Source organism: Pseudopodoces humilis, chromosome 2 (assembly GCF_049639895.1).
Source record: "Pseudopodoces humilis isolate 2021_Gansu_Grassland_sample_001 chromosome 2, ASM4963989v1, whole genome shotgun sequence".
NCBI classification, from domain to species: domain Eukaryota; kingdom Metazoa; phylum Chordata; class Aves; order Passeriformes; family Paridae; genus Pseudopodoces; species Pseudopodoces humilis.
This window is the reverse complement of record NC_142201.1, coordinates 72,682,980-72,695,781: the sequence shown is the minus strand read 5'-3', so window position 1 is coordinate 72,695,781 and position 12,802 is coordinate 72,682,980. Positions and strand designations below refer to the sequence as shown.

At 34.8% G+C, this 12,802-nt stretch overlaps 1 protein-coding gene across 1 annotated transcript in view; it reads left to right on the top strand.

The window, feature by feature from the left end:
• The window catches only part of DDX10 (DEAD-box helicase 10), a 158,604-nt gene that overhangs the window by 17,064 nt on the left and 128,738 nt on the right, over positions 1-12,802 (top strand). The window contains exon 10 of the mRNA XM_088051434.1: positions 8,922-9,023. Within this exon, the coding sequence (XP_087907560.1) occupies positions 8,922-9,023 (102 nt within the window). The remainder of the gene's footprint in view (positions 1-8,921; positions 9,024-12,802) is intronic.

Here is a 12,802-nt window from a genome sequence, read left to right as displayed (position 1 = left end):
AAGTAATTGTAATTTTGTTGTTGTCATTAAGCATAGTGTGCATACAGGCATGCTTCTTTTATTTTAGTAAATTGTATTTCTGACAAGAAATGGAGTAATAAAATTGCATCTTCCCAAAGCAGAATACTCTGTTACCTGCCATCTTTGTAGTGACTGGTATGATGCTTAGACCCTAAGAGGTATGACTGAAGACTTTTAAGAAGAATGTGTATTTTAATTCTTTGTGAATACTGGAGAACACACACATCTGTCAAATTATGGACAGGTGAAAGGAGCAGGTTGTAGAATGATCTTACTCTATCTTGTAGTGTAAGCTTTGAAGCTCATTAATGCTCTTCGGGGCTCTCCTTAAGTAATTGCACATTATTTGTGTGAAAGTGAGACTAATACGCCTTGAGACTAATGTGGCAATAAAACATTTCAAAATGGAGCGACTTAATAGTACCTTTTTCTATGGTGGAAGCTTGATTTTTATTTATTTTTTTAATTGGGAACAGTATTTCAGGAATATGTATCTTGGGTCCTGAATAATCAGGACTTGTTTTGATTATTTTCCTATTTTTATTTTAAGGCAAACTCAAGCACTTTTAAGGTTGTTTAAAAATAAATGCTGTATTAAGACCATCTCATATAATACTGCAGTCAAGTCATCATCCTAACTCAAGTAAAAATAGCTGCCAGTGGAGGTCACAAGACATTGTTGACACCGCATCTAACTTGGAATTCACTTTATTAAATTCTCTAAAATTAAACACTGTATCCTACTTACATTCTTGGTAGTGGCCTCTGATGCTGCAGTTGTACTGACTGTCACTGTGTTATCTGCTAGAATTCTCTTCCTAATGGAATGGTAGGAATGTTCCTGTGTGCTGAACAATTAAGTGGCCAAGGTTATTACCTGCTGATGTGAAGCTGTGCTGTAAGCTGGAATAACAAAATAAATAAGCACGTGTATTTTAGCTCAGCAGAGTGGACACAGCTGCTGTGGGGAATGGATTGCTTCCAGTGTAGGCTGGAGGAGTCAATAACCTCCCAAGGCCTTTTGAAATCAGTGTATTCAAAGACTAGCTTGATAAGATTGGTGAGCCACAAGAACCAGTAATGGTTCTTGTCTATTATTTCATGTGACCAAGACTGGCAAGCAGGGACACTCATGCAGTGTGACTGAATGTACGGGATTATGGTTCTGTGGTAAGAGTAGAATCCAGATGATTCTCTGAACTCACCAGTAGATGTAAATGGGCTACTTCCCAGACAGAAAAAGGATATTGAATGGTCAATGGTAAAGAAAAAATAAACTGAATCAATCTCTGACTTCATAGCAAAATTTACTGATAATTTTTTGGGAACACCGAGCTACAGTCTGTGCAGTGGAGAAATGGAAGTGAACAAAGCATTGGAAATGGTCTAAAGCAAAACCAAAAAATGAAGCTAGTTCATGTTTTGTTGTTTAAATGCTCTGTGGGCTGTCAAACTGTTCACAACTCATTGGAAGAAGCTATTTTTCTTGGGTGAGTTGAGGACTCAGCAGTGAACATGGGCTGTCTGCTGCCAGCCAGTTGTGAATAGTCAAGACACTTTCAGGTCTCTTGTAATTTTTATTGGGCTGCTTTGGTAAGACTTGCTGTAGATGGTACAGCACAGTTTCAGATTGCAGTGCAAACAGATCTCTTGTTACAGATTTGTTGTTTTAAACGGAAATGCATATTACAAAAAGAGGCCATTGATCATGTTGATGGGAGAGAAATTCTAATATGCATTCATTTTCTGTGCTTACTTGTCATTTAAAAAAACAGAATAGCAAATCACCTTATTATGAAAGAAACCTGGCAGTGTAGAAGTTATAATAAATGGTAAATAAAACTCTTTCTATTCCTGCCTGGAAAAATAATGTTTTCTTGGTTTGAAACTTAGATTTCACCAGTTCTCATTATGTCACAAGGCCCGGAAGGTAGGATGATTGGAAATAAAGTTTTGCCTAAATTTACCCTGATATTGGAGACCTAAAACTGATACTTTGTTTAAGAAATATGTTTAGAAATAGTAGCTTATATAGTCAAATTTAATGGTTGAATTTTAAAACAAAATATGAATTACTGTACTTCTGTGGAAGCCCTTAGGGGTAGATATGGATATTAATTTCTCTTTGTTAAAGGATAGTGTGTGGGTGAACAGATTTATTTGTGATGTGTATCAGATTGAAAAAGATCTGCTCAGAATAAAGCTATCCATTCTCATATGTTTTGGATATATTTTTATAGATGTCTTATATTGTTCCATTACAGAAAAAAGTGCAGCACAGAGAAATTCCTGCATCAGTTGAATTTTTTTTCCTTCACTACTGTAGTTATTAAAAAAACAAACTGGAAACAGATTAAAAATTAAATATAAATTACTTGCTAGAAATAGTAACTTGACTCACTCTAACTTTTTTTCCTAATCCATCTTATATTAAATATCATTGTTAGGTTATTAGCAAATAATTCACTGCCATTTCTTTCAGTCTTTGCAGGGGCAAATCTTTGCTCTGGAAAGATTGTCTAGAAAGGAGTCTGTGTTGTTTTTTGTATTTTGCTCACCAGTTTTTCCATGTGATGAAATCATCTGGTTCTTGATTCTTTATAGAATCTAAAATTATGTGCAAAGACTTAAAGAACATTAGTTTTGCAAAATCAAGTAGTCCAGATTATTTCTGTTCTGCAAAGGGTGTGAATAGTGTGTAGTGAATAAATGATTGCCTTACATAGTGAATAGCTTGGCTTTACAGTGGAAGTAATTATTCAATATTTTTGTATTTATGGTTTTGCAAGCATGTATGATGAACAAAGGATCCGTTAGAAGAAGAGTGAAAATACGTAACTATAGTGAGTGTATCATTGTGCACATGCAAAATCAGGCACATTTATTTGGATTGGTTTTAATGCTATTCCGAATTCCTAACTTACTGACCTTAATGTTTACAGGAGAGCAGTCTCTTGCTTGCTTCTGGTGAATCTCCAGATTTGATCTGAGTGAAAAAGAGGTAGTTGAACAGTTGATCTGACTTCCCTGGTGCCTGATTTCCCTTATCTGAAAGGATTTACTGTGGAGAGTTTCTGCAACAATAAAGTATCTGAAGGCGGCTTGTTGGCTTGGAACGCAATACTTTTGGGAATGAGCTTTGATTTAAGCCCACAAGTTTTGCAGTGATACCTTACTTCCTTCTATGTCTTTTGACAGATGAGATGACAGCATATGTTGATGCTATCCATGCTGGCCCAGTTAGGCTAAAATTAGATCTTTAATGAAGTCAACCCAGTAAAATCCCATTCAAGTTACAGATTTAAAAAAAACCCCACAAAATACTTTTTTTTTTTTAGTATGGTGGTGAATGTGTGATGTCCAAAGTATAAAAAAAATTACACTTACGGTTATGTGTGGTAAGTACCTTAGAAAACATTATCACTTCCTGTATATTGCATTTTCTGTAATGGGAGATATTCCAGTTCAGGAAGCTGTTGTGCAAGTATCTTTATATCTGTGACCCTTCTCCCCCAAATTTTATGATTATCTCATCATCTCAGTTTTCTCCTTTACCAGTTTTTAAAATAGATTATTTTTTCTTGCCAAACAAAGCAGAAATACTGCCTTTAACGCTGGAAATTTGGCATCAACTTACGTCTTCTGAAATACAAATGTTAGGGAAACATGTTGTAATACATCTGTTTGAAACAACCTGTATAACATTTCCTATAAGGTCTGCATATCCATGCACCTTATCCTTACAGTTTCCTTTCCATAACTTTTTTCCTACTGGATATTTGCTTTTACAGCAGAACACGGGTGCCTGATAACCATCATGAGATGGTTCCCATTCCTATTTTATTTTGCTATGACCACAGGTCGTATGCCACTGACAGTTAAAATGTGGTCCATTGGACTGAACCATATGTTAAAATGTAGGATGTAGAAGTGCTCTGAATGTAGGCAGAACAAGCTCAACTCTAGCTGCATGGCCAGGTGGAATTGATTAACAACCACAGTATTCTTTCATTTATTGCCTTTGTGGTAATGGTAATGTTGTTTGCTTTAATAGTATTGCCTAGGGGTATATACAGTTGTTGACTGGATCTGATCAAGGATGGGTTAAGATAGGTTAAAATTAGGCAACAATTGAGTGTCTATTTGGCCTGCATGAAAGCATTTTTAACTCATCCTGTCTTCACTGGACTATTGCCATTCTATTTCTTCATGTTTGATACCAGCTGTTGGCTCAGGGTAATTTTTAGCAGAAGTTTAAGACAGATTCTGTCATGGTGCATAAACTATCCTCTTAATTTTAGTGTGTTTTTTTTTTTTTTTTTTAATCAAGTGAAGCTATTTGGCAACACTTCATGTTTCTTTGCTAAGGAAATGGTGTTCTGAACATTTTTAAACCATTTTTCTCTACTTGTAATTAGCTACTACCACATTGTCCTAAGTAATTTATCCCACTTCCTTTTTGTCTGCCTTTGGCACTTGCTCTTGATTGTAGTCATCTTTCTTTTTCTCAACTGCAGTCACTGTAAATATAACCCTTTGCTTTATAGCACTAATGATGATTTTCACAGCTTCCTGCTTCTAAGTCGTGATTGAGTTGCAGAGAAGTTGTTTGCCTTTTTCAAAAATATTGAAATCTGCAGACTCTAGAGAATAAGACAGATATGAACTAGAAGTGATTTTTTTTCCACAAAGACTTCCTGCAAGTAAGATGCAATTGTCCATGGACTTGGAATAAATTGCATCTTGTACCCTTAGAGATGGTTAAGATCACAGTGCAAAGATGAGTCCCCTCTCTGGTTTCTTGATTATCTTGAGGAGATGACAGGATATCATCAATAACTACACAGTCCAAGAAAGTTTGATTACTTTCCAGTTTTTAATTTTCTTTTCTTCAGCAGAGTCAAAGTGCATACTTATTGAATAATAAATCATCAGACTAAATTAGCATTTTAGGACAGATGTTTGATTTTGGTGATGATGGACAACTTGAAGGCTGCAGTCAGCAAGAATAAAGAGAGCTTCTAATATTGTCTCATCTGCAGAAGTAGTCATCCTGCTGAAGAATTGCAGTAACCAAGGTTGTTTCTTCACTGCTTTATCATCTGTAAAGGTTTAAAGACGTGTGCTGAAAATAATTACAGAGATGTTCCTTTGTTTACTTTAGTGGAGAACTTTATTCCTCTAGGATAATAAGGGATGTTCTTTTCGCCTATGTTTTAGGCATTGTAATGGAAACAAATTTTGAGCAGATCTAACTGTTCTTGTTACTGTTTATACCAGTTTTTAGTAGCTTGTCCTTTCCTAAGATTGCCAGTATGGAAGCTTTTAGTATTAAATATGTAAAGGGTACTCTTTGGAAAACTTAAACTTTTCATTGAAGCCTCTTCTCTTGAGAACACCATATTAACACCATATTTTTCTGATTAGCATATTATGAGGTTGGTTTGTTTTTTGTTGTTTTTTGTTGGTTTTTTTTTTTTTTTGAGAAATAAGATAGTACTCTAGCCAACTAAAACTCCATTTTTATAGCCTGCATTTTGCTTTTTTAAAGTAAATGTCCACTGAACAAACCTTCCCAGATGGTATTTAATATAGTTTGGTTTTTAGCTTTATCAATTCTGTGATGCTTTAATTTTCGTGTTTAGCTCTGAAGAACAGTGTTGTTATTCAAATGTTTGTTTTAGTTAAGTCACAATTACGGTATAAAATGGGCAAATACTGTTCCTCCTTAACTTCAAATGTTTTTAAACTATTGGCATTTAAAAAAGAATGTTTCCAAAACATGTAAGGAAAACGATTGCACTGCATCAGTAGTTACCAGATGTCTTTCAGTCCTTTAGAATTTCTGAAGGCATAGCTCTAAGAAATATTTCTATGTTGCTTTTCTTTTTCTTAATAGGTGGCAAAAAATGAGAAATTATAGGTGCTTGAACCTCTCTTTATGTATATTTTCATGTGATTGTTTCTTTACTTAGCTGTAGTACTACTTTGTCTACATAAAGGCTTTGGAAGACTTAATGTAAACACTGAAATAGTTGTTTGACTTTTTTGGTGAATTACCTGTGGAATGTGTCTTTAGGATTTTTACATTCTGAAGCAGTTAATGACTCAGCAAACAATGAGTTTAGCACTAATAACACAAAATAAAATTTTAAGGGTGAGGAGTTTATCTGATCCTGCATCCTGTTTCAGACTGACCTAGTGGATACTGCTAGAAATCTATAAAAACAAAACAAGCATAGAATGACTTTTCCTGTATCATGGCAGATTTTGGTTTTGTGGCTTGTAGAAGGGATATCTGCACTCCCTGGCCATTGATGAGTATTTCTTCTGTGATTTCTATGACACTGGCCTTTCACAGTGTTTTGCACACTGAATAAAAGGGATATGATAAAGAAACAATTTAATAATTCAAGCCAGGCACTCTAGGGTAAGAAGTACCACAAGTAACAAAACTACACAAATCCATGCCTTTGGCTAACTTTAACAAATCTGAAAACATCATTTGTATGGGTTTATGTAGTATAATCAAGACTTTTCTTGACAAATGACAAAGATTATTAAGGGATTTAACAGACATTTTTTGCAGTTACCATATAATTCATGTAGCTCTTGTTGGAGTCCTTTCCTTTGATTTTTTGGAGAGAAAAGGAGAGCTGTGTTATTCTGTACTCTAAATTGGTGAGACTGGTATTGGCAGCTATATTATCTCTGTCTTCCTGTCTGGTAGATAAAAGAGAATATTTTCATCCTTCTTTCCAACGGTGCTCTGAGAGCTCAAGTTCTTTTGATGAATAATTGGCTGTCTTGGTAGTATGATCATCAGTTTTTACAACAAAATGCAAAGTCCTCTAAGGTTAAGTGGCTTTCCAGGATATCATTGCTTGTTCAGGTAGTGGCAGTGTCCGACAGGCACCACCTTGCAGATATAACATTTGTAATTTTTTAAATACAAGAACTTGTGTAAAAGGTGCACTTGGTCTATGTAAGCAAGTTATTCCCAACCTTAATTATTGTATGTAGGGTGCAAACATTCATGGGCTGTTTGGACAGCAGTGACAACATGCTTAGTAAAGATAATAAATTGCCTTAAGCAAAACATATGTATTGTTTTAGAACATATTTTAGAAAGATTGTACAAGGTGTTATTTTTGTATTAAGAACATTTTAGGTCTACTAATGAAATGGATTTAAATCAGTATAGTTTTTGTACAGTACCGAAATACTCCTATCAATCCATGTATAATCAGTATGTTGGCATGTAACAGATTCTTCTCTTGTATTAATTTTATTTCCATGTAAAATTTCAAACTCTAGAATGCAAAGCTTAAAATTTCATGATGAAAACATTGGCTAGACATTTGTAGATTATCTTTTGAAGTTGGTATCCAAACCCACCGTATATAGCATTGGGGGGAAAAAAAATTCCTAGGCATCCAAGAGCATTTTGTTGTGATTTTTCAAATTCATCAAATGAAAGCAGAAAGATGTAATAAAAGCTGTCAGACTGTTTTAACTGCAGATTTTGTTGCTACTTGCATTGCTTACTGTGCTGTGACAGATAGTGTTTATAGTTTTCAAACAATTCTGCAGTACTGTTTTTGCCAAGTGATAACTGTTTATCCTTTGAGAAATGTGGGCTCCCTGTATTCCACTAGAAATGATTTTTATCAGTTAATAGTATGATTCTCATTTGGTGTGCCTGAGAACATCCTTCTGCGCTGCCTGGCCTCTATAAAGAAGAGAGTTTAAAGCTGCTCTACAGAGCAACTGATCTTGTTTTGCTTTGTCCTACATATTGCTGTCATCAGTTGGTTGTAAGATGGATTCTGTCCAATTCTGGCATATTTCTGAAATTCAGTTGGAATTTTTTTTCTTTGTAATGAAGGACTGTGCAGTATTTTCCTATCAGTCTGTACTCTTAAGAAGTATTAGTAAATATAAACAAGGAAACAGTGTATGTGCTACAGTAGATACAGACTTAGTGCACACAAGTTCATTATCGCCCACTTCTTCAGTGGAACTTAAACCCATCATGTTGTTTGTTTACTGATGCTAATGGCTGCTTTTTCCTACTTGAAGGTCCTGAAGCAAAAGGGTGCCAAAAGCAGGAACTGATATTTTCTTGCACAAAAAGAAAATTATCAAGAAGATGCTTTAAGCGTAAATTAGCTGACTTTTTAATGTCTTTGCTAACCATGTATCTTGAGTAATTACCAGCTCATCTACATTTGATACAGCTGTTAAGTGCACTGAAGAGTGAATGCTAGATGCGTTCTTACAGGGGATCAGTCTAATTGTATATTTTCTTTTACACCTGGAAACTGCTTCTGTAAATGAAAGAGCTCCTGTTTTCATGCCTTTCTTTAGGTGATGTCACTGTGAGCTGTTAGCCTTTACTGAACGTGTAAGAAGGAGTTATTCGAGACCAAGGCATTTACCCTTCCATAGCCTTTCCCTGTCTTTGGCTTGCCAGATGTGCAAGCAGAGTCAGTTTTTACCAAGTGTTAAACCTTACCTGTTGGCAAATGGTGAATGCAAGTAGCTGGATGTTCTAGTACTGTAATCAAAGTACACTTTGATCAAGTGCCATTTGTTTGCCACTAAGTCAAACCTAGGGAAGAAAAGATTTCACTGGTCTGAATCCATGTCTTAGCCCCAGGTGTATAGAAGTCTAGGTGTAGTTTTAAAATCAGCTCAGGTAGGGGTATTGGCACGTTGCTTAACTGATTTGCCTCTTCTTTTCCCTTTGTTAAGTGAGAGGTTTTGTCTGTTCTTTGGACTGCTTATAAGGAATCAAAAGTAAATTCTCATTGGCTATTGAAAACATCAGTAAAAACTGTCATTTTTTCATGTTTGCTTGAGGTTTTTTGTTTTATTTTTTTTTTCCTTCTGATCAGGTACAAAGAAGGTGGTGAAGCTTTGTTGGTATTGCTTCCTTCAGAAGAAAAAGGCATGGTGGAACAGCTGGCTCAGAGGAAGGTACCTATCAGTGAAATCAAGTAAGTGACTAATGGCCTGTCTGTTATTTAGCCTTCTTTCTACAGGAGTAATGTGTGATGAGTCTGTGACAATCTTGATAAAGTGCTTTAATTGCCTGGAGCTGGACAAATCAGAGAAATGAATTAGTTTTGGTAGTGTTGTAGAAGGAAAAGACCTTGAGAGGTTACCTATTTTATTGCTGTTCCCAGAGGCAGGATGAGCTGCACAAATCATTCTTATCAGATGCCAATTAATATATTCACAATTTCCCAAAGAGACCTCATCCGTACTCAACAGTTACTACCATTAACATTTTTTCTTCAAATGTCTGATAAGACTTGTAAGTAATTTAAATGAAATATTTCTTTTGTCTTGTGCCAAGAATATATGGAAAGTGATGTATTCTCTTACTCTCTGCAGCTACTTTTTATGTAATTGAACATGATAATGCTCTCTTTCTCTTTTGCAGATTAAACAATTACAATTTCTTTAATCTGTCCCTGTATGTTTTTATTGCTGTTATCATTTTTGTTTCTCTTATCTATTTTTTCTTCAGTTCTGCACTATTTCTCCAATTTGTCATGACCTTTTTGAATCAGTTAGTTGAAGGAGAGGAAGTAAAAGATAGTAATTTTATATACTAAAAAGAGGGTTCCAAGGGAAACCTGTAAGGAACTATGCTATCTGTACAAATAGAACTGACTTTGAAGGGGTTGCAGAAGCAAATAACAATACCAGGTAAAAATAGAAAAGCATGTTTCCATTTTCTGTTAAATACAGAGTAATGGGTATGTAAGAAACACAAAACCCCTTACTGTAAAAAATGCTAGAAAAAAAGACCACCACCAAAAGGATTGATGGTAGTTTCTTATTTAGCAGCTGTAGGTAGGAAGGAGTATACTGGTTTTTGAGCCTGTCAGTCTGATGTTGAATTAAGAGAGAAGAGAGTGTGAAGGAAATATGGAAGAAGAATTGAAAACGAGCCAGAAAATGTGATACGAGCCCAGCTCCATTTTTAACGCTTAGAAAGTTCAGGTCACACCATACCAAAAATTGTACAGCAGAAATAAAAGGAATCAGAGAAGGATGACAAGGTAGAAAATACAAGTTTCTGTGAGTGGATATGAGCAAAGCTAGTACTGTTTTACTTTGAAAAGCTGTGGTTTCATGTGAAGATACAGGTATCTAAGCAAAAAAGAGAATTAACTATGCTGAATTTCTCTGTAGAAAAATTGTTTTTGAGAAGAAATCAAATTTGGATGAAGCTTTGGGTGGTTATTTATACCTCATTGCTTAATCTTCAAGTTTGCTCAGAATTCAGAGATTGACATTTCTTCAGAGAATAGAAACAATGCATATAGCACTTGCTGGATTTAAGGTTTAGTTTTATTATTTTAAGTATTTTTGTTGTATAGGGTATGCCATTTCAAAAGCTCTTCTGAACTGCACTTGTGACTTCTATTTCTTTGTAACAAACTGAGTACACAGCAGCTGGTGAAATAAATCCACCTTTTCTGGTCAAACACATGTATCAAATCCATGTAGGATGTGCATATACTTAAAACAAACAACTTTTGCTAAAACAGTGAAATAAGAACTAGAATGCAGTCCAACAACTACTTAATGGCAAGCCCAAACAAAAACTCACCAACTGAATGTGGACAGTATCAGTAAAGAAACTGAAATCTGATATTTTCTTTTCCCTTAAGCATCACAGAACATTACAAGGATCTGTTGTATATCCGCTGCAGTAAATTCTCTCTTTCCAAACTTTATCTTTTTTCTTCTTAAAATGGTTGTTATTCAAGTAATTTATGTTACTTTTATATTCAGTAAATAAATATCTAATCTCATGCACATTTTAAATATTTCCCCTTTTTTTGTCAGCTAAGCTTTTAACTTCATAAATAATGGTGTTGATTGTTTGAACAGCTTATCAAAGGAAGTGGTAAAAAACCCTCTTTAGGCTGTATTTATCTATGTAAATAGAAGTATATGTTTTTGTACAGGGATAATAATCCAATTTTAATAGGGCAAATATTTCACCCCCAATAAATGCATGTTATATGTAAAATCCAAATTAGGTGTGTCTCTGGAGAAGCATTCATAGCTGCATCTCATCTCTTAATTTATTGTTGTTAATACGATGTTACTTTAACAGAAAACTGCCTTTTTTTTTTTTTAACAATATCCCAAAAATCCATTATTGTACCAAGCCACTAGGACTTATGTATTATAAATACATTTAAGTAATATTCTTAATTGTAATAACTATTAGAAAAGTCAAGGGCTTTGATTGATAATATATTTTAACAGCCTGCCCCACGATCCGGGTTTTCAATCTGCAAAACAAACTTTAATAGAATTTATTAGCATCATAATGAAGGGGAATGTTTTCACTTAGAATTGTCTGCCTAGCGTGTTAAGATTTAAAAGATGTAGCGTTGTCCTTGTAAGAGGCTTAACTAAAATCCTTAAAAAGTTATTCTTGTAATTACTTGTGGATTGCAATCCAATTTAATTCTAGAAGTTTTTAACTACAGATTTTCTCATGCTGTTTACTTCCAGCCAGTTTCCCAATTAATACAACCCCGGTGTGTTTTGTCAGTTTATAAATTGTTTAAGAAGTTGCATGAACCCATGGATCATGTTCCAGGTCTTGTGGTGAAGTCTTCTCCTGTTGTTTGTGCTTATTCACCTAATTATAGATTCTTAAGAATTCTAGCTTGGGAATTAGAAGATAATGAGCATTGCTCTCTTCCAACAGAGTTTAACTCTTCGTGTTTCTGAAATTCACTCTGAAAGCTTTTTTTCAAAAGCTTGTTTCTAAAACGTTGTCTATTCAAGTGTTCGTTTTGCTGTTCTTATTAACCTGTTGTCTGGTCTAGTGGTTGTAAGATCTCTGTTACTTTTCTTATTTTGTATTTTTTGATTTGCAAACTATTTTCAATGTTCTTTTATTTCATGTAGACAGATCTTTTAAAACAGTTCCATAATTTGAAAGTAGTGGAAGGAAGAACTAATCTATTTTCTTTGATACCTGTTTAAAAGACTAGGGTTTAGACTCTTCCTTTAATTTTCAATTCTGAATCTAAGCTGCCCCTAGAGGTTTTCTTCTAATCAGCACAAGCTGCCAATTTACAGGTAATGCTTTTAACAGTACATAACTTCTTCATTGCTCAAACAGACCAAGAGAAACTGCAAAATATGCAGTAATAAATACCATATCTTGGAGCATTCAAATATGGCAAAAGGATGCTCTGAAAGTATTAAATGGTACATACGTTTTTTAAAGGAGTTTGTAATCTCCAAGTTTTCCATGCAAGCTATAAATTTAAATTATTTTTGATATTTTGAGGTTACCTTGCTGCACCCAACTTTGTTGGGTAAAAAGGTAAGAGCTGCTTCCTCAGGGGTTACCCTAACAGATTTTGTGTCTAGAAAATTTTACCAAAGGAAGTGCAAGTATATCAATACCCACAATGTAATATTGCTTCCTTTAATATTATGGCAAAAAGGGTGATTTTTGGAGAAATCAGCAATAACAACAAAACACATTTTTCTCTTCTTTTTTCTTTCTCATAGTGGATAATACTTGGATGTGTATTCCACACGTTGGTAGTATTAATATAGGGGATCTGTTAAAATTCACTGCCTCCCAGTTGCCATGGTTACTATAAGACAATACATTGGTGTCACTGATCAGTGTGGTTCTACACCTGTGTGTGATCTGCTGGGGTGAGCCTTCCTTAGGTGCCAGCCTTTCTCCTCTCTCCAGTTTTCAGGTTGTCTAGTGTAA